This window comes from Pan paniscus, chromosome 20 (assembly GCF_029289425.2).
Source record: "Pan paniscus chromosome 20, NHGRI_mPanPan1-v2.0_pri, whole genome shotgun sequence".
Taxonomy (NCBI): domain Eukaryota; kingdom Metazoa; phylum Chordata; class Mammalia; order Primates; family Hominidae; genus Pan; species Pan paniscus.
In genome coordinates, this window is record NC_073269.2 from 26,009,838 (window position 1) to 26,032,691 (window position 22,854).

General features: G+C 37.2%; 1 protein-coding gene and 1 pseudogene across 8 annotated transcripts in view; both read left to right on the top strand.

Annotated features, from left to right (window-relative positions):
• ZNF738 (zinc finger protein 738) overlaps window positions 1-16,183 on the top strand; it is a 29,736-nt gene extending 13,553 nt beyond the window's left edge. Inside the window, exons 3-5 of one of the 8 annotated variants that reach the window (XM_034945651.3) lie at window positions 2,982-3,108; window positions 3,613-3,708; window positions 10,579-16,183. In XM_034945651.3, the coding sequence (XP_034801542.1) occupies window positions 2,982-3,108; window positions 3,613-3,708; window positions 10,579-12,629 (2,274 nt within the window). In that variant the 3' untranslated portion in view covers window positions 12,630-16,183. Of the gene's footprint in view, window positions 1-2,981; window positions 3,109-3,612; window positions 3,709-3,908; window positions 7,405-10,578 lie in introns of those variants that run through there. The other 7 variants (XM_034945658.4, XM_034945652.3, XM_034945654.3 and 4 more) reach the window with 7 other exon arrangements.
• On the top strand, window positions 12,700-14,298 carry LOC117977009 (zinc finger protein 724-like; annotated as a pseudogene).
• Window positions 16,184-22,854: the final 6,671 nt, after the last annotated feature.

The following is a 22,854-nucleotide window of genomic DNA, read 5'->3' on the forward strand; positions in this document are numbered from 1 at the left end:
AGCTTAGGAAAAACAGAACTGGAAATACTCCAGTGACATAGAAAACAAATTCTACCTAGGTTCTTTTCCCTGCCCCAGTTCTGATCAGATTCACCATTTTTGGAGGCCTTATTTAGGTCTGGCCCCACTCTGGAGTGTTCCCTTACAAAACTGATTTATAAAGATTCAAGTTTTTGGGGGTAAATCCTGCTGACTTTCTAGAGCTGCTGCTCACAGTATCCTGAAACCCAAAAGCAGATACATGAGAAAAATAAACTATACATTTTAAGATCTTAATTTTTAAATTTTGTAGTAAAACCAGTGCTTACAGAAACGTTCCATTTAGCAAATTTTCTGTTCCTGCAGATCCAGTAGCTGCTCTACAAGTCATAAACAAGTAAACATAAACACAAAAAAATTTCTCTAAACTACATTCTAAATCCTGAGAATTATTGAACACTTAGTATGAACTTTCAAGGTGTTAGTAGGACATAATAACAAATAATAACACATAATGTGTTATTCCCAGCACAGTGCTCTGCAACATACTATTGAGCACATAGTACCTGCTTAATAAACATTGCATCAGTTCATGTGTACATGTTGTTTTTTAAATGCAGACTTATTTAGACATTGCTGCCTTCTGTGTCCTCTGTAAACTTTAGAGAGCCAGCAAAGAATATGAAACTTTACATTTTTTGTCTTTATTTGGGTATCAGAAGTATTGTATTGTGACGAGAGTGCGGCATGTAAAGGACTCTGTGCTGTGCCTGCTTTCTCTAACTAATGCTAATAATGAGCCCAGGGGGAGCAACATCAGCATTGACAGGGGACTTGTTTGAAACACCCATCCATGGACCCTTTCCAAACCTACAGAATCACATTACATAAAGTGGGACCAACATTACCAAGTGATTTTTGAGCTCATTAAAGCTTGAGAGGCAATGCTTAGCTAAGTGGTTATCAGCCTAGACTTCTCATTAGCATTACATGGCCAATTTGCAGAAATCTCTTTACTTGTACCCTTTCCACAGGTTCTGTTTATTGTTCTAGGTGAAAGTATTCATGTTGTTTTAATTGTGTCTCATGTGACTCTAAGGTGAGGCCAGAATCAAGTGTGTGGGGTTCAAGATACATTCATGAGAGTTAAGTTCCACCTTTGCACTAAAAGGTAGTCACAGGGACTGTTCTGTTTGGTTTTGATAGGGAGAGGTCAGTGTCACCCATATTTCCATTACTGTAGCAGAAATTGCTGGTGTTTGTGGCAAAAGCAGGCACCTGAAGACAGAAATAGAGAAACATATTTTTATATTCATTGAGCAGTTCATTGTTCCTGAATCTCTGCTGTTATAAAGGACAGAAATGGGTGTGCTTTTTCTGCAGTTCTTAGTTCTTTTTTCTGTGGGTGTGAGACTAGCAGGTAAACAGGTGGTGCTGACGCCTTTTAAGGAATTTTTTCAAGACGCAGGTGTAACTTCTCCAGAGAATGTCATCTGAAAAGCATTTCCAAAGAAGACGAAAGAGGAAAAATGGCTTTTTTTTTTTTTTCAGCTAAACATGTGTCAGATGAAGAGCTGTGTCCACTCTGCCTCCTGGAGTGCGATGCATTTAGTCCTTGCAAACATTTACTTCTCTACTTGTGTTTCTTTCCCCTAATGAGTTTAACTACTTTAAAAAATTCTTGTGGTAGTCAAGGGTCTCTGCAAAATATCTTTCTCCTATATCCCAGAGCCTTCTCTACACTCTCTAAATCATGACTTCTTATATGCCATGCAGAATTCTTACCATGAATTTTTGATCTGCACTATTAAAAGTGTTTCCCTTGTTGCTGTTGAACGTGGAAAGATGTGGATACTCAAGATTCCTATTGGGGGAACGTCCTTAGTAAGGATGGAGAACATGTAATGTTGAGGTTTCATATGTGTTCTTCATTAGCTCTGTTCAGAACAGGATTAAGAAAATGCTTATTTAAACTGGATGGCATTTATTACTCTGAAAGTTCTGAAAAAAAAAATTATTGCGAGATACCCGCTTTCTAGGGTGCTAAAGAAAGACTACTTTAAATTGTTATTAAAAATTACAGAACATAGAAGATATCTGCATCTTGAACTCTGCATAAAACTGATTTTTCTGTGTGGTTAAATTCAGACTATACTTTTTGGGGGGCAATATCTCAGTAATGATGCTGTGTTCTTCGGTGTGCGTCAGCACATCACAAAAATTTGTCCTCGTGCAGTTGATTTTAAAATTTACTTCAAGAGCTCTCGGAAATATTCATTTCACTGTAGAGTTAATTATTTTTCTCCTCATTATTAAGTATCTTTATGTAGCCAAAGAAGAGCTGTGCATAAATCATCACATTTAATCTGGCAGCTGCCTTTCTTTCTTAGGTTTTCTTTGCATATGTCTATCTTTGGAAAATGAAGACTCTTATCTTTGTTTACAGGCCAGAAAAATGGGGTAAAACACAGGCTCTTCCACTTACTGGATGTTTGACAAAATGTTCTTTTTGGGCCAAATACATTGGTATTACTAGTGAGCTTGTTAGAAATTCAGAATCTCAGACTTTATTTCACATCTTCTGAAAAAAAAAAAATCTGCATAAGATCTCCAGTTTATTGTACACATTAAAACTTGAGAGGTGCCGTCTAACTCAACATGTCATTTTTGCCTGAAAAATATGCACTAATTCTTTGTGATGCAAATATAACACTAAAAAATGTACATGTTTGTGTTCATGCCTTTCGTTTTTATACTTTATTGTTCATAAAATTATCATATATACAGCGGTATTGTGGATCTTATACCATTCTCTTCTCTCAGAGTTAGAGAATACATTAGAGAATATTTCTGTGTTGAAAATTGTTGGATGATTTCAGTTACTCCTGTAAGTCAGAACCAGTTTTCTTTACTCTCTCATTTAACCTTAATTCAAATGATAAATTCTGCCCATGGACACTTGTAAATATGTGTGTGTGTGTGTGTGTGTGTGTGTTTTTCAGGGGCCGTTGACATTTAGGGATGTGGTCATAGAATTCTCTCAGGAGGAGTGGCAATGCCTGGACACTGCTCAGCAAGATTTGTATAGGAAAGTGATGTTAGAGAACTTCAGAAACCTGGTGTTCTTGGGTGAGAATAACTTTAATACACAATTCCTTATATAGACTAAAGGTTTCATTTCTCCATTTTTGTAGAATAATTTTTGGTAGTTTATGCTTTGCATAAATGTGTTTCTGATCCCTGTTTTCAAAAAATTGCGAGGAATTATCCATGTAGAAAAAAATTTCCTCAAGATGTTTTATCTTAGCCTGAACTTTTTGCATTCCTGAGCTGGTCTGTACCCTTCACTCTAGAGTAGTGGTAATCTCAGAAATTTAGTAGTATAAAATATTGTTGCCCATAGGTTAAAATCTATTTGCCACCACTAATTTTTGATTCATGAGCACTGAGTAGCAAAATTAAGGACCTACAAATTTAAAATATTTTCTAAATGTGAGAGCTTTCTGTCATTAAATAGTATTTTGGGATGAATTTTCTAGAATATTCTATTACCTCCTCTTTACTAAGCACAGTAATAGGTAGGTAATTAGAGAATATGAGCAAGATTCATGTTATTTATTTTTAATAAATCAGGTATTGATGTGTCTAAGCCAGATCTGATCACCTGTCTGGAGCAAGGAAAAGATCCCTGGAATATGAAGAGACACAGTATGGTAGCCACACCCCCAGGTAGGTGAGAGTGAATAAAACAGTTGACATAGATGAAAGGTTGGAAGATTACAAAAAAAAAAAAAAGCAAGTCCCTATAATGTGATTTGGGAAGCTGTGCTCCAAAGCAAATAGATTCTGGGAAGCCTGAGGTGTGTGGTTTTTTTGTTTGTTTTCTTTTTGTTGTTGTTACTGTCACATAGGGCCATCTTCTGTCTTAGGCTTTTAAATTCTCTAAGGATTCTACTTTCCCTTCATTGATTTTCCTTCAAGTTCACAGTGAGAGCCAGAGTCCTCTTCATGGCATATAAAAGACTGCAAAATCTGACTGCATTTCCATTGTTTTGGGGGACACACAAATATCTGCATGATTTTGGGAAACTTTATGTTAAACTATTTTTTTAGTTCTCTTTTGCATAATGTCTAAAATGTGTGAGAGTAGTGGTCACTGTTCTATTGGTTTTTATGTTAATTTTCTGCACATTCCATCTTTTTTTATTAGTATATTCTTGAAATATAGTCTGAAATTATAAAATATGATGTCTCTCTGCTTTGTTCTTTTTCCTCAAGATTGCTTTGGCTATTCAAAGTTTATTGTAGTTTTTTTGTTTTGAGATGGAGTTTCACTCTTGTTGCCCAGGTTGGAGTGCAAAGGCGCCATCTTGGCTCATCGTAACCTCTGCCTCCAGCGATTCTCCTACCTCAGCCTCCCGAGTAGCTGAGACTACAGGCATGCACCACCATGAGAGTTTTTAGTAAAAACTCATGTTTTTATAAAAAGTTTTATTAAAAAATTGGATTTTTAGTATACTTGCCTTGGCCTCCCAAAGTGTTGGGATTACAGGCGTGAGCCACTACACCCAGCCTTTTTTTCTATTTTATACTTTCATTCCATTTTGGTCATAGAATGTAATTCATAAAATGTCAAATTTAACAAATTTTTATGACTCCGTTTTTGGCCTAACAGGTGGTCTATCAAAGAGAATGTTGCATAAGCTATTGTGAAGGATGTGTTTCCTCATATTCTTGAGGACTCTTCTCTATTTCTCTGTTAAAAATAATTGTACAGGCTGGGCGCAGTGGCTCATGCCTGTAATCCCAACACTTTGGGAGGCCGAGGCGAGCGGATCATCTGAGTTTGGGAGTTTGAGACCAGCCTGACCAACATGGAGAAACCCCGTCTCTACTAAAAATACAAAATTAGCCAGGTATGGCGGCACGTACCTGTAGTCCTAGCTACTCAGGAGGCTGAGGCAGAAGAATCGCTTGAACCCAGGAGGCAGAGGTTGTGGTGAGCTGAGATCGTGCCATTGCACTCCAGCCTGGGTAACAAGAGCAAACTCCATCTAAAAAAAAAAAAATTGTATTATACTGCCTTCAATTCCTCTCTTCACTTACTAATATTCTGTCTTGTTTTATTTTTATTACAGAAAGTGGGGTATTGAAATTTCCTACTATAATTATATTGCTGTCTAGGTGTTTCTTCCAGTCTGTCAATATTTGCTTTATATATTTGGAACCTTAGTGTGACATACACACAGACACACAGACGTGCGCGCACACACACACACACACAAAATTTGTCATAGGTTCCCAGTTAATCTATTATTGTTTAATGTCCTTCTTTGTCTCTTTGCAGTTTTTACTTAAAGTACTTTATGTAAGATATGATAGTTTTTGACTTAAGATGTAGCTTTTGTAATACTATTTTGACCTCTTCTGCTCTCATTTGGTTAATATTTGCATGCAATGTCTAAATCTATCTTGCCACCTTCAGTATGTTTTTAATCATTAGATGTCAGCTGACCCTTGTAGAAAGGCAAATTGGATCTTGGTTTTTAATAATTTTAAATAAATTTCTTTATTGAAAGTATGTCTCTTGATTGGAAAGTTTTCTGAAACAAAGAGACTTACTAATTTTTTTTGTTGTTCTATTTGATTCTTGCATCTTTGTCTCACATTTTCTCTCTTTGTTTCTCTCTGTGGCTGTTTTATTTTTACTTTGATATGCTTTTACTTCTTTCTTATTTTGTTTTCTGTATCTATACAGGCATATTCTTTGTGGTACGTGGGGGATTACATAAAACCTTTAAGAGATACAATGTATTTCAGTCTAGTTAAAAATGAACTTTTGTTGCATGCAAAAATTTTTTCTCATTACATATGTTCTCAGATTTGTTCTTGATGTTGCTAATTATATTTTTATATGTATATTTATTAACATGTTTATAATGATTTCTATGCCTTTATCTTTCAAATTTTGGGGAATAATTAAAAATTTCTTCTGTGCCATTATGATAATGCTAAGAAATGTATTTTTGTGTATGTGTGTATCTTTCCCAGAAAATAATGTGTTTTAATATGATTTTGTGTTGCTTTGTTAAATCATCTTATTTTCATTGGAAGCAACTGTTTTCAGCACCTTTTATATGTAAGGAAGTGCCAATATACTTTTTAAAATTTGGTTATTTTTGAAGTTTGTTTTCTCTTTATTTAGCAGGACAGATTTGGTGATGGTATTATACTCACTTGATAACTATTTTCTTCAGATTTCACTATATCACACAGTTTTCTTCTGTCCTGAAAAATTTTTGTTGAGAATCCACTGGCTATCTCATAAGAGTATTCTTGTAAATAATATCACTTTTTTTTTTTTTTTTTCTTGAGATGGAGTTTCACTGTTGTTCCCCAGGCCGGAGTGAAATGGTGCAATTTCACCTCGCTGTGTCCCAGGTTCAAGCAGTTCTCCTACCTCAGCCTCCCGAGTAGCTGGGATTACAGGCATATGCCACCACACCCAGCTAAGTTTGTGTTTTTAGTAGAGACAGGGTTTCTCCATGTTGGTCAGGCTAGTCTCGATCTCCTGACCTCAGGTGATTCACCCACCTCAGCTTCCCAAAGTGCCGGGATTACAGGCTTGAGCTACCGCGCCCAGCCAACACATCACTTTTATCTTGCAGCTCCTGAGATTCTCTTTTCTGTGACTTTTAAAATTGTGCTTACATATGTGTTTGATATAAATATCTTTGTATTCTAGTTTGTTGGTTCAGCTTCTTCATTTTTACATCACTTTTTAAAAGATTTCTGTTATTTTTTATATTTTTTACCTCCATAATTTCTGTTTTTCCAATATTTTAAATATTTCTGTTCTTATTTCCAGTTTTCTGATTTTCTGTAGTTCTCTGTGTTCATATTTTACTCATTGAGTATTCAATTTATTTTCAGTTTTTAAAATTAATGTATACATTTTTTATTTCTTTCTGAAAAATTTATAATAATTTTGTTGGTACTACATTGCCCTGTTTTATATATATTCTAATCTTTTATTAAAATTTGCACATTAAAAAAATGTTACCTGTCCCAGTCTTTGTAATGTGGCTTTCTCCTGGCATACTTTGAACAATTGTCTGGGTTAGAGATTCTGAGAGTCTCTCAGACATATTCTTACAATGTGTCTTGCCTGAAATTTTGTGTTTATTTTTTAGTTAAAGGAAATTATTCATCTTCTTTGTTAATAGTAATCACTCACTGCACCTGTTTTCTTTCTGTGGTCCTGCAGTCTCTTCACTGCTTTAACATTTACCTTTGATCTCAGCAGACTCAAACTGTCATTCCAAATTATACCACCATTTCTTTCAGCACTATATGTCATGGGTGACAGAAACCAGTGTCTTCAAAGGCCCCTACAAGCAAGCAATAAAGATACATGAGCCAGTATTTTACTTGTGTTTTTTTAATTTTTTTTTTTTTAAGGCCACATTTTTTTAATTGACACCTCAATCTCTACATACATACAGTATTGCATGAATTATAAGTGGATCAACAATTATATTATTGATACAAACTCTTGAGCATTTACATAAAACTACCGCTCTAGGTTTTGGTGTGTTCTGTGCCAGCTACTTTAGTGAATAAAAGAAACATAAAGGAACTCAACTACTTGAATTCATGAGAATCAGCTTTCAATAAAAGCATATGTGTCATCTCATAGAATACTTAATATGTCAAACCCAGGAAAATCAGTAACTAAGTAACAAAAGGAACACTTATTAAGAAAATTTGATGATAAAAATGTTAGGCTAAAAGACTAAGAACTTTAGCAACTGGACTGAGGAACCAGAAAGTATATGCACACTGGGAATTTTAAGAAAAGATCCCCATATTCTCCTGCACAATGAGGACCACATTCCAAAAACATAATTCTGGGTTGTTACAATGTCTTCTCTGCTACAAACCATAGTTTCAAAGATGAAAAAAACAAGTTCACATAAAAGAGTTTTAAAATTCTTCCCACTCAAAATAAAATAAAAATAATATGATCTCCATCAAATTATAAAGAAATTCCATCAAAATGGTGACCAAATAAAGAAGCCAGACCATTTGCCTTCACTGACTGCCTCAGAGGGCAGAGCATGTGTCACCTACAAGGAAGGGGAGATGGGGGTAGAGTCCCCACTCTCCCCTGGCCTGTGGAGTGGGGGTGGACAGGAGCCCTTTGGCTTCCCTGGGGTTTTGCTTCCTCACATAGGGAATTGAGGGAGGTGGGCTAGATGGCTTTAAGAGATCCCTCAACTAAAAGAATCAAAGTCAGCTTGAGATCCTATCTCTGAGCAGGCACATAAGGTGGCAAAAGAAATGGATTAAAAAACAGATGGATGATGTGTTTCTCACCTTTTAATACCATCACCGAGAACTAGTCTGTACTATAGTTGAAGAAAATCTTTGCCCGGTACTATTATAGGGTACTCAATGAGGCATCTGACAATGAAATTTTTCATACAAATGTATAAAAAGGCTATATTAAGTTTGGGTGGGAAAACAATGCACCACCATGTTACTACCAGCAGTCAGGACGTCCTGTCTCAGATTTTAGGAGTCGCCGATCTGTTTGGGAGAAATGCTGAGGGGTATGCATGTTCAAGCCATTCAGTAGAGAGCTAAGGAGGGCACACTGTTCAGGAAATGGACAAACAGGTGCCCAGGAAGGCAACTTTAATGAAACTGTTTCTAAAACAAAGGATGTAAGAGACCTAAATGATCCAAGGAGAGTGATGGCTTCTCATTTTCTGTCCCCTAATGAGAATACAAATATTTCTTCTGGGATCTAACACACTAGCTTCATTTTCAAGATGCATCACTTTATTTTCCTTACAAGGCAGCAGCACATTAAGCACGTGAGAGTCACATGATTTCTGCAGTGAGCACCAAGGCTTCCAGGAGTCTTCTTGGAACCTACGGCCAGAAGAGTCCTGAGATTTCAAATATTACAGCTTTCTCTACAGCCACACGTCCCTTTGATGTTTGGGTTATTGAACACAAACTCACTGGATAATTTGTTTTCAACATAGTCCATTTCCACTCCTAAAACTGTTAGCTTTGCTTTCTTTTTGATGAATACTCTGACTCCATCTTGAATAACTTCTTCATCAGAATCTCCTTTTGTCTTTGTATATTCTAGAGTATAAGAAAGGCCATTACAGACCCTGGTTTGGACACCAACTTTTACACCTACAAGCTCAGGCTTACCTTTTTCTTTTTTTTTCGAGATGGAGTCTCATTCTGTCACCCAGGCTGCAGTGCAGTGGCGTGATCTCAGCTCACTGCAAGCTCCGTCTCCCGGGTTCACGCCATACTCCTGCCTCAGCATCCCAAGTAGCTGGGACTACAGGCACCTGCCACCATGCCTGGCTGATTTTTTGTATTTTTAGTAGAGATGGGGTTTCACTGCGTTAGCCAGGATGGTCTCAATCTCCTGACCTCATGATCCACCCACCTCGGCCTCCCAAAGTGCTGGGATTACAAGCGTGAACCACTGCGCCTGGCCAGGCTTATCTTTAAGAAGTTGTTTTACTTTGGTTACTGCTGAAGGTGTCAGGGTGAGGGCGGCCTGGGTGGGCTGCAGCTTCCTCTTGCTCACAGCCTGGACAGTTGCCTGGACTAAGGGAGCTGACATCTTCACCATCCCAATGCCCCAGTGCCTCAGGCCAGAGCTCGGCTGCCTCAGCCTGTCTCCATGGACATGGCAGGTGCATTCTACTTGTGTTTTTTAAAATACATATATAAAATGTTGGCAATTTACTTCTTTTTTTCTTTTTTTTTTTTTTTTTTTTTTTGAGATGTAGTCTTGCTCTGTTGCCCAGGCTAGAGTGCAATGGTGTGATTTTGACTCACTGCTACCTCTGCCTCCTGGGTTCAAGCAATTCTCCTGCCTCAGCCTCTTGAGTAGCTGGGATTACAGGTTGAGCCACCACGCCCGGCTGGCAATTTACTTCTTTTTGTTTTTTTGAGATGGAGTCTTGCACTGTCACCCAGGCTGGAGTGCAATGGCATGATTTCTGCTCACTGCAACCTCTGTTTCCTGGGTTCAAACAATTCTGCCTCAGCCTTCTGAGTATCTGGGACTACAGGCACACACCACCATGCCCAGCTAATTTTTATATTTGTAGTAGAGACGGAGTTTCACAGTGTTGGCCAGGATGGTCTCAATCTCCTGACCTCGTGATCCACATGCTTCAGCCTCCCAAAGTGCTGGGATTACAGGTGTGAGCCACCACATCTGGGGCAATTTACTTCTAAAGGCATTATGTTATATCGGGGAGCAGGAACAGCTGTGTTGGGTAAATGTAACAAACTTTTTTTTCTTCTGTGTGACTTTTTGCATTGTGCTCACTTGGGGTACTTTAAACATTTAGCTCATTTATAATTTTTTCTCAGATGTATTTTCGTTAGTATGTTTTTGTTACATATATATGTCTATAAAAAATTAGGGCCTTTGGTATTTTGCTATATCATCTTGTATATGTAGTTTGTATAATGTTATAGTTTAGATTTGTAATCTATATTTATCTGAGTCTAGTAAGTGGAGTAACTTGATATTTTTATTTCTTTCAGTTACATATTCTCATTTTACCCAGGACCTTTGGCCACAGCCAGGCATAAAAGATTCTTTCCAAAAAGTGATACTGAGAGAATATGGAAATTATGGACATAAAGATTTACAGTTAAGAAAAGGCTGTAAAAGTGTGAATGAGTGTAATGTGCAAAAAGAAGGTTATAATGAACTAAACGAGTATTTGACAACTACCCAGAGCAAAATATTTCAATGTGATAAATATGTGAAAGTCTTTCATAAATTTTTAAATTCAAATACACATAAGACAAGACATACTGGAAAGAAACCTTTCAAATGTAAAAAATGTGGCAAGTCATTTTGCATGCTTTTACACCTAGGTCAACATAAAAGAATTCATATTAGAGAGAATTCTTACCAATGTGAAGAATGTGGCAAAGCCTTTAAATGGTTCTCAACCCTTACTAGACACAAGAGAATTCATACTGGAGACAAATCCTACAAACATGAAGAATGTGGAAAAGGTTTTAACCAGTCCACAACTCTTACTAGACATAAGGTAATTCATGCTGGAGAGAAACACTACAAATGTGAAAAATGTGGCAAAGATTTTAAACAATCCTCACACCTTACTAAACATAAGATAATTCATGCTGGAGAGAAACCCTACAAATGTGAGGAATGTGGCAAAGCTTTTAATTGGTACTCACACCTTACCAGACATAAGATAATTCATACTGGAGAGAAACCCTACAAATGTGAAGAATGTGGCAAAGCCTTTAATGTATTCGCAACCCTTACTAGACATAAGATAATTCATACTGAAGAGAAACCCTACAAATGTGAAGAATGTGGCAAAGCTTTTAAACAGTCCTCAAACCTTACTACTCATATGAAAATTCATTCTGGAGAGAAACCCTACAAATGTGGAGAATGTGGCAAAGCTTTCTTCAGATTCTCATACCTTACTACACATAAGATAATTCATACTGGAGAGAAACCCTACAAATGTGAGGAATGTGGCAAAGCTTTTAACTGTTACTCCTACCTTACTGCACATAAGATGATTCATACTGGAGAGAAACCCTACAAATGTGAAGAATGTGGCAAAGCTTTCTACCGATTCATTTACCTTACTACACATAAGAGAATTCATACTGGAGAGAAACCCTACAAATGTGAAGAATGTGGCAAAGCTTTCTACCGATTATCTTATCTTACTACACATAAGATGATTCATAGTGTAAAGAAACGCTACAAATGTGAGGAATGTGGCAAAGCTTTTAACTGGTACTCACGCCTTACTACACATAAGAGAATCCATACTGGTGAGAAACCCTACAAATGTGAAGAATGTGGCAAAGCCTTTAGTGTATTCTCAACCCTTACTAAACATAAGATAATTCATACTGGAGAGAGACCCTACAAGTGTGAAGAATGTGGCAAAGCCTTTAATGTATTCTCAACCCTTACTAAACATAAGAGAATTCATAATGGAGAGAAACCCTACAAATGTTTAGAATGTGGCAAAGATTTCTACCAATTCTCATACCTTACTACACATAAGATGATTCATACTGGAGAGAGACCCTACAAACATGAAGAAAGTGGCAAAGCTTTTAACTGTTCCTCACAAATTACTAGACATAAGATAATTCATACTGGAGAGAAACCCTACAAATGTGAAGAATGTGGCAAAGCTTTTAAAAAATCCTCAAACCTTACTAATCATAAGATAATTCATACTGGAGAGAAACCCTACAAATGTGAAGAATGTGGAAAAGCTTTTAACCAGTCCTCAACTCTTACTAGACATAAGATAATTCATACTGGAGAGAAACCCTACAAATGTGAAGAATGTGGCAAAGCTTATAACTGGTCCTCAAACCTTACTAAACATAAGAAAATTCATACTGGAGAGACACCCTACAAATGTGAAGAATGTGGCAAAGCTTATAACTGGTCCTCAAACCTTACTAAACATAAGAAAATTCATACTGGAGAGACACCCTACAAATGTGAAGAATGTGGCAAAGCTTTTAACCAATCTTCAACCCTTACTGTACATAAGATAATTCATATTGGAGAATAACACTACAAATGTAAAAAATGTGGCAAACCTTATAACCAGTACTCATACTTTACTACACATAGGAGAATTCATGTGGAAGAGAAATTCTACAAATGTGAAGAATGTGGCAAAGGCTTTGACTGGTCCTCTACCCTTACTAAAGATAAAAGAGTTTGACTGGGTGTGGTGGCTCATGCCTGTAATCCCAGCACTTTGGGAGGCTGAGGCAGGCAGATCACCTGGTCAAGAGTTCAAGACCAGCCTGGCCAATATGGTGAAACCCCATCTCTACTAAAAATATAAAAAATTAGCCAGGTGTAGTGGTGCACACCTTTAGTCTTAGCTACTCTGGAGGCCTAGGTGGGAGAATCGCTTGAACCCAGGAGGTGGAGATTGCAGTGAGCTGAGATTGCTCCACTGCACTCCAGCCTGGATGACAGAGACTCTATCTCCAAAAAAAAAATAAATAAATAAGAGAGTTCATACTAGAGAGAAACCCTGCAAATGTGAAGAATGTGAGAAAGCTCTTAACCAGTCCTCACACCTTACTGCACATAAGAGAAATCATACTGGAAGGAAACCCTACAAATGTAAAGAATGTGAGAAAGCTTTTAACTGGTACTCATGCCTTACTACACATAAGATAATTCATACTGGAGAGAAACTCTACAAATGTCAAGAATGTGGCAAAGCTTTTAACCGGTACTCAACCCTTAACTACACATAAGGTAATTCGTGCTGGAGAGAAACCCTACAAATGTGAAGAATGTGGCAAAGGTTTTTATTGATTCTCATACTTTACTAAAAATAAGGTAATTCATTCTGGAGAGAAATTCTACAAATGTCAAGAATGTGGCAAAGGCTTTAATTGGTCCTCAACACTTACTAAACAGAATTCATAGCAGAGAGAAATCCTACAAATATGAAGAATGTCACAAAGCTTTTAACCACTTCTCAACCCTGATGACACATAAGGTAATTCGTGCTGGAGAGAAACACTACAAATATGAAGAATATCTCAAAACTTTTTATAGATTCTCATACCTTATTAAACATAAAATCTTACAGGAGAGAAATTATACAAATGTGAAGAATGTGGCAAAGCTTTTAAGAAATCCTCATCCATTACTAAACAAGATAATTTGTACTGGAGAGAAAACCTACAAATGTGAGGAATGTGGCAAAGCCTTTAATGGTCCCCTCAACTTTCTGCACATAAGATAATTTATACTGTGGAGAAGCCTTACAAATTTGAAAAATGTAGCAAACCTTTTAGCTAATCCTCAACCCTTACTACACATAAGATAATTAATGCTGGAGGGAAATCCCACCCATGTGGCAAAGCTTTTAATCAATCCTCAAACCTTACTAAACATAAGATAACTCATACTGGAGAAAAATCTTAGAAATGTGAAGGATGTGGTAAAGCCGTTATCCAGTCCTCAACTCCCACTAAACATAACATAATTCATACTGGAGAGAAACCTCACAACTGTGAAGAATGTGGCAAAGCTTTTAACCAGTCCTACAAACCTTTTTGAACAAAATAATTCATACAGGAGAGAAACCCTACAAATGTGAGGAATGTGACAAAGCTTTTAACCAGTCCTCAATTCTTACCAAACATAAGAAAATTCATACTGGAGATTAACCTTATGAGTGTGAAAAATATGGCAAAAGCTTTAACTAGTTCTCAGTTATTATTATTATTTTTAGAGATGGAGTTTCACTCTTGTTGCCAAGGCTGCAATACTGTGGCATGATTTCAGCTCACTGCAACCTCCGTCTCCCAGGTTTAAGCAATTCTCCTGCCTCAGCCTCCCGAGTAGCTGGGATTACAGGCATGCACCACTATACCCGTCTAATTTTGTATGTTTAGTAGAGATGGGGTTTCTCCATGTTGATCAGGCTGGTCTTGAACTCCTGACCTTGTAATCTGCCCACCTCAGCCTCCCAAAGTGCTGGGATTACAGGCATGAGCCACCACGCTCAGCCACTAGTCCTCAGATCTTAACACATATAAGATAATTCATACTGGAAAGAAACTCCACAAACCAGAAAGATGCGATAATGCTTTTGACAACACCTCAAGCTTTTCTAACCATAAAAGGAATCATATTGGTGAGAAATCCTAGAAATTTGAAGAATGTGACAAAGTCTTTAAATGGTTGTCATACTTGACTTTTTTCTTTTTTTGAGATGAAGTCTCACTCTTGTCCCCCAGGCTGGTGTGCAATGGCATGATGTTGGCTCACTGCAAACTCCGCCTCCCAGGTTCAAGTGATTCTCCTACCTCAGCCTCCCAAGTAGCTGGGATTACAGGCACCTGCCACCACGCCTGGCTAATTTTTGTACTTTTAGTAGAGATGGGGTATGACCATCTTGGCCAGGCTGGTCTCAAACTCCTGACCTCAGGTGATCCGCCCACCTCGGGCCTCCCAAAGTGCTGGGATTACAGGCATGAGCCACCACTCCCTGCCTTACTTGATTACATTTAATATAATTCATACTGGAAAAAATTCCTACAAGTGAGAACAATGTGGCAAAACTTAACCACCTTATTGCACAGAAAAGCATTTATGTTTGAGAAAAATTATACAAATACAGACTGTGAAAAAGACATTAATATCTGCTTACATCTTAACACCAGAGAGTTCATACTTAATAAAAGCAAGATAAGGGTGATTACTGTCAAAAGGTCTTTCAGAAAAATATAAGCCTTTAAAGTGAAGAAGAGAATTTATATTGAAGATGGACATTACAAACATAAAGAGGGTTGTAGTACCTTTACTTGAATCAAATTTTATTGTACACATTTTGTGCTAGAGGAAAACTCTGAAGCAGTTGCTCAAGCTTTGTTCAACATTAGGGCACTTATATTGGAAAAGTGTCTTGCAGATATAATAAATGTGGAAAAACACTTTTCAAAAACTACATCTTAGAAAACACCAGAGTTTATACTGAAGAATATTTTTGAAGATGCACTAAAAATGAAAAAATATTTAATCCAAATTAGGGCTATGTAAATATCAGAATTTATAATAGAAATATATAAGGAACTGACACTTCAGATATACTAAGTCAAGAGTTCTGAGTATAGAAAATAAAACTAAAGTTGATAGAAAAAGTATTTGTATATAAATTTAAGAGGAGTAAAAGATTTTTTGCCGAGTAATAACTACATTCTAAGTATATTTTATTTCTTGAAAGAATTACAGACTTTGAAAGCAAATGATGTAATTCGACACTCATTTTCTGGTGTTTCTTCATTCTTATTCACTTGTGAAAGCATGTGATAATTGTTGTTGCATCAAAGGTATGAGAGATTCTTTTCCATTAGGTGGGCATTATTTATGATCTTTTCTATGGACAAGTAAGGACATTAGAATGTAAGATGCATGATGAAAAAGTGGAGAGGTTCTTTGTGGTTAACTTATACTCTTGAGTGATATATGAGGTAGGTGTTAAAAGTCTTATTCTTTTGCATTATGAGAAAACTAGTAGTATATTATCAGTATATTATTGTACTAATTGTACTTTTATATAATAAAATGCAGCACATTTTAAAAATTTTACATTATGTGTGAAGTTAATGGTTTCAACATTTTTAACATGTTAATCTCTTGCTAGTGGCTTTAAAGTATAGATAAATTAAATAATAATATTCCTGTTGGGTAAATATTTATTCTTATTTTAATCAATTAAATTTATTTTTCTTAATTTTTGTGGGTATATGAGTATATATACTTATGCCATATATGGCATATTTTGATACACAAATACAATACATAATAATCACGTGCTAAATGTGGTATCCATCACCTCTAGCATTTATCCTTTGTATTACTGACAATCGAATTCTACACTTTTACTTATTTTAAAATGTACAATTATGGCCAGGCATAGTGGCTCACACCTGTTATCACAGCACTTTGGGAAGCTGAAGCGGGCAGATCACCAGGTCAGGAGTTCAAGACCAGCCTGGCCAACATGGTAAAACCCTGCCTCTACTAAAAATACAAAAATTAGCTGGGCATGATGGCAGGCACCTGTAATCCCAGCTACTCTGGAGGCTGAGGCAGGAGAATCACTTGAACTCGGGAGGTGGAGATTGTAGTGAGCCGAGATCGTGCCGCTGCACTCCAGCCTGGGTGAGAGAGCAAGACTCCATCAAAAAAAGAAAGAAAGAAAGAGAGAAAGGAAGGAAGGGAAGAAAGAAAGCATTGGTCTCTACTCTCATGAAACTTTCAGTATAATTTCATAGAATCCTCATGCATTCCTGAGAAGTGAATACCTCTGAAGTTTCCTAAAGCACTACTAACCCAAAGTAACCAGTATCTGAATTTTGTATTATCATTTACTTTATGCAATTTTATCTATAAACAATATACGTTTCAGTGTTGCCAGATTTTTGGCTCTAGATAAATTCTACAATTTTTCATCTGTGACTTGCTTTTTTATTTACAATTGTTTCCTTCTATTTTTCTATGTTGCTTTGCATAGCTACAGTTGTCCATTTCACTGCTGCATAGGGTGAATATACATCAATTTTTAAACCAATTCTATAGCCAGTGGTTATTTGTGAATTCCAATTACTCTATATTTTACCAACTCTTGGAATTACTAGACATATTGAGGGGTGAAGCCAGCTGGACTTCCTGGGTCAAATGGGGACTTGGAGAACTTTTCTGTATAGCTAAAGGATTGTAAATGCACCAGTCAGCACTCTGTAAAAATGCACCAATCAGCACTCTGTGTCTAGCTAAAGGATTGCAAACACACCAATCAGCACTCTGTAAAAATGCACCCATCAGCACTCTGTGTCTAGCTAAAGGATTGTAAATGCACCAATCAGCACTATGTAAAAACCCACCAATCAGCACTCTGCGTCTAGCTAAAGGATTGTAAACACACCAATCAGCACTCTGTAAAATGGACCAATCGGTGCTCTGTAAAATGGCCCAATCAGCAGTACGTGGGCAGGGCCAAATAAGGGAATAAAAGCTGGCCACCAGGAGCCAGCAGCAGCAACCTGCTTGGGTCCCCTTCCATGCTGTGGAAGCTTTGTTCTTTCACTCCTCACTATAAATCTTGCTGCTGCTCACTCTTTGGGTCTGCACCACCTTTAAGAGCTGTAACACTCACCACGAAGGTCCACGGCTTCATTCTTGAAGTCACCTAGACCACAAACCCACCAGAAAGAAGAAACTCTGGACACATTGGAAGGAACAAACTCCAGACACACCATCTTTAAGAGCTGTAACACTCACTGCGAAGGTCTGCGGCTTCATTCTTGAAGTCAGCGAGACCAAGAATCCACCAGACGGAATAAATTTTGGACACAATATTTTTTGACAAAGTGGAGAATCAGAATGGTATATCATTTATAGTTTTAATTAGCATTTCTATAGTTACTAATGAAGTTAGCATTTTTCAGAAGTTAATTGGTCAGTTGTGTTTTAAGATGTGCCATCTGTCTATTTTTAATGTATTTCATTTCTTTTTGTATTCATACTCTATAAGGTATATTGTCTAAATACTAATTTTTTGTAATATGTGTTTTTGTAGATTTTAGTCCTAGTTATGATTTGCCTTTCCACCATCTATATTTAAACATGTTTTTATAAGTTCTTAATCAAAAATTCTTAGAATTTGGTCTAATTTATAATGTGCCATGTTTAAGACATTGTTTTACCCCACTGTTATAACAACAATAATATCCTGTATTTTCTCCTAAAAGTTTTAAATTCTCAATCTATGTGAAAAATTGTTGTGTCAATTGCTGTGCAGGAATCCAATCTACCCAGGTAGAACCAATTGTTTAGGTACTAGCTTATTGACTTGTTCACTTTACCAGTATTATTGTAATACTGAGCTCTCATTTTAATCTATTGGCTGGGACCATAGATGCAATATTTAATAAAAATGTTGATATAATGTTTATGACATCAAAAAACAAGTTTTCAATGGTTTATCATGTACATTTGCTGTAGTACATTTTAGATAACTTCTATATTTAGAAAATAAAATTTCCTTTTATTTTTAGTTTGCTAAAAGGTTTTTACCAAGCCCTTTTTCTGTGCCTATTGTATATACACATATAGATTTTACAAAGTTTAACTTATCTTGTACTCTCGAGATAAACTTATTCATGGTTTTACTTTTTTTTTTTTTTTTTTTTCTTAAGATGGAGTCTCGCTCTGTCATCCAGGCTGGAGGGCAGTGGTGCAATCTTGTCTCACTGCAACCTCTGCCTCCTGGGTTCAAGTGATTCTCCTGCCTCAGCCTCCCAACTAGCTGGGACTACAGGTGCGTGCCACCATGCCTGGTTAATTTTTATATTTTTAGTAGAGACGGGATTTCACCATATTGGCCAGACTGGTCTTGAACTCCTGACCTCATGATCCACCCAACTCGGCCTCCCAAAGTACTGGGATTATAGGCGTGAGCCACCACTCCCAGCCGGGTTTACTTATTTTATACAGAGCAAGATTCAGTTTGTTAGCAAATGCTTTAAAACTTTAAAATCTGTCTTTATGAATGATACTTTTATAGTTATTCATGTTTTGTCTCTGTCAATCTTTGGTATTAACTCTCAGAAATTGAGTTGTGCAGTGTTTTTACTTCTTCTATTTTTTGAAAGGTTAAATAATATCAACAGTATGCTTTTCATTTTTAAACTTTAAATGTCTGAAAGACTTACCTGTAGAGTTTTCTGACATTGACATTTTTTGCATATGTGTTAATTTCATCTGCTCTCATCTAGTTTACTAGTTCTGTCTAGTGCACCTAAGTTCAAATGTGGTTAGTGAGTTCTTTTAGTTATTGTATTATTCATTCCACAACTTAGTTACTTTTTAAATTGTTTTATAGTTTCTAATGTCCTGTAGATACTTTCATTTGTCTTATTTAAATATGGTAAGCCTAGTTGTTTTTAATATTTTTGTCGATAAATCTAATATTGGATGTCTTTGCAGGTTTGTTTCTGTTATTCCTTCTTCTGGTGTCTTTCACACTGTCTTCTTTATTGTGAGTTTTGTCATCTTTGGTTGCTTGCTAGTCACTGTTCATAGAAAATTACTTTCAAGTTTCATCAAGGACTGGATGAGATGTTACCTTCTTTAAGAAAGTTTGCTTTTGCTTCTTTCAGTTTTCTGAAAATTTTACAATGTGGAACAATCATTTGGACAACTTTAAGTAATGTGGTTCATTCAAAACTTATATAACTGATGGAGAAATTTATGTAAGATCAATGTGTGGTGACAAGATTGTAGAAATTTTTTTCTCTTTTAAAAGTTTTTCTTCATCACCTGCCCTCAACCTCAAGACAATCGTGTATGCCATTCCTCAGTGTTGGGAAGAAAGGGACTGTTTGGGTCATACATAGCCTTTGAACTCCCAGGTTAATTTTGAGAAGGTTTTTAAATAATTCCCAAGTGCTAAACATCCAAAAGTACATAATAAATATTAGGTAACATCATTATACTAGTAAACCTGAACACAATATTTTAAGTGTTCAGCTGCACTATTGTGTTCTATGAAAAGAAGGTTTTTGTTTAGAATATTTTCCAATAGATTGATTACGTGTTATAAATTGCAAATATGTTTGTAGTTTGTATAAGGCAAAGAATGAGATGTTTGGATTCAAAGATGCATAAGATCAAAACTAAGACAATTTTCTATGTAGTTGAGGAGAAAGAGTGGGTGTTGAAAAAGCCAATGCAGCTCATGGATTGCAAGTTTCTGCCTCCTGCTCCCACCTAATCTGGCTGTGCCTGGCTGCCAGCAGCCAAGATTTGCTTTATAATACTGAAGAAAAAGTATTAAGAAAGCCAACCCCATAGTCTGTTTACATACACAAATATAAAGCAATGTTCTTCTCTAATTTGAGGAATATGTTCAGGAAAGCTAAAATGATTTCAGAGTAAGAAAGTAAAAAGTTGGCAGCATGAGCACATCTAGCCCTACATACTGAGTTGCTTTTGGAGTGAAGAGCTAACATGAAAGGCAAGAGAAAGATTAGAAAATAATAATTTTGCCGTTGAGTACTTTATATTTTTTATATTTCCGTGAATTCCATAAATAACAAAATTGTATGAATGCATTTTTTTCTGTAAACATTATTTTGGATATAGTGTCCGACTCTGTTGCCCCGGATGGAGTGCAGTGGTGAGTTTACAGCTCACTGCAGCCTCGATATACAATGCTCAAGTGGGTCTTTCACCTCAGCCTCTCAAGTAGCTGGGACTACAGGTGGGTACCACCATGTACAGCTAATTTATTTGATTTTTAGTTTTGATAAGATCTCAATATGTTACCAACACTTGTCTTGAACTCCTGAACTCAAACAATCTTTCCCCCTCATCTTTCCAAAACAGGATTACAAACATAAACAAGCACACTTTACCCATATAAGTATTTTTAAATATTACAGACAGCACTTTGGGAGGCTAAGACAGGAAGATTGCTTGAACAAAAGAGTGTAAGATCTGCCTGGGCAATGTAGCAATACCTCATCCCAACAAAATGAAACAACAACAACAAAGAGAATGCTGGTATCATGTGAAAATCACTACACTCAACCTCAGTGCCCTTTTGCAGACAAACTCTGTATAAGTTTATCTTTACAAAGATTTGCATATGTATGTGTGATTTTATGTACCTTTTGAAGTAGTATTGCATGTGTGTTTCCTTGGGTGAGATAGTGTGTTTGATGGTTATAAGAGCAGGCTCAAAGTACCTGTAAAACCTTGGGCAAGTTGTTTTTTGTTTGTTTGTTTGTTTTTGTTTTTGAAATGGAGTCTCGCTGTGTTGCCCAGGCTGGAATGCAATGGTGCGATCTCGATTCACTGCAACCTCCGCCTCCTGGGTTCAAGCGATTCTCCTGCCTCAGCTTCCCAAGTAGCTGGGATTACAGGTGCCTTCCACCACACCTGGCTAATTTTTGTATTTTTAGTAGAGATGGGGTTTCACCATGTTGGCCAGGCTGGTCTCGAACTCCCGACCTCAGGTGATCTGCCCTCCTTGGCCTCCCAAAGTCCTGGGATTACAGGCCTGAGCCACCTTGCCTGGCTGGGCAAATTTCTTAACCTCTCTGTCTCATCTATCACTTGAGAATAATAACATGGCCAGTAAAATCAGTGTTGTTCTTTGAACATATTAACAAAGTAGAAAAAGTTATTTTAAGAGCAATAAAAATATTAAACACAAAAGAGGATATTTATAGATAAAGTCAAGATTTTAAAATGATATTGTAGGGAGGCTGAGGCAGGAGAATGGCGTGAACCCGGGAGGCAGAGCTTGCAGTGAGCCGAGATCACACCACTGCACTCCAGCCTGGGCACACAGCGAGACTCCGTCTCAAAAAAAAAAAAAAAAAAAAAAAGTTTGCCTTTAATCTATTTTCTTTATGTCTAAACATGAAAGGTCAAGACTGTGGACAAATTTGAAGACATGGAGTTTTCTTCTCATGTAGCCCTATCATTTTTTTGTTTTGTTTTGTTTTAAGACAGAGTCTTGCTCTGTTCCCCAGGCTGGAGTGTAGTGGCGCGATCTCGGCTCCGCCTCCCAGATTCTGGTGATTCTCCTGCCTCAGCCTCCTGAGTAGCTTGGGATTAAAGTCACCCACCACCATGCACGGCTAATTTTTGTATTTTTAGTAGAGATGGGGTTTCACCATATTGGCCAGGCTGGTCTCGAACTCCTGACCTTGTGGTCTGCCCATCTCAGCCTCCCAAAGTGCTGGGATTACAGGCGACAGCTACCGTGCCCAGGCTTTTTTTTTTTTTTTTTTTTTTTTTTGAGACGGAGTCCCGCTCTGTCACCCAGGCTGGAGTGCAGTGGCAAGATCTGGGCTCACTGCAAATTCTGCCTCCCAGATTCTAGCGATTCTCCTGCCTCAGCCTCCTGAGTAGCTTGGGATTAAAGTCACCCACCACCATGCACGGCTAATTTTTGTATTTTTAATAAAGACGGGGTTTCACCATATTGGCCAGGCTGGTCTCGAACTCCTGATCTTGTGATCCGCCCACCTCAGCCTCCCAAAGTGCTGGGATTACAGGCGACAGCTACTGTGCCCAGGCCTTTTTTTTTTTTTTTTTTTTTTTGAGACGGAGTCCTGCTCTGTTGCCCAGGCTGGAGTACAGTGGCAAGATCTGGGCTCACTGCAAATTCTGCCTCTCAGGTTTAAGTGATTCTCCTGCCTCGGCCTCCTGAGTAGCTGGGATTACAGGCATACGCCACCACG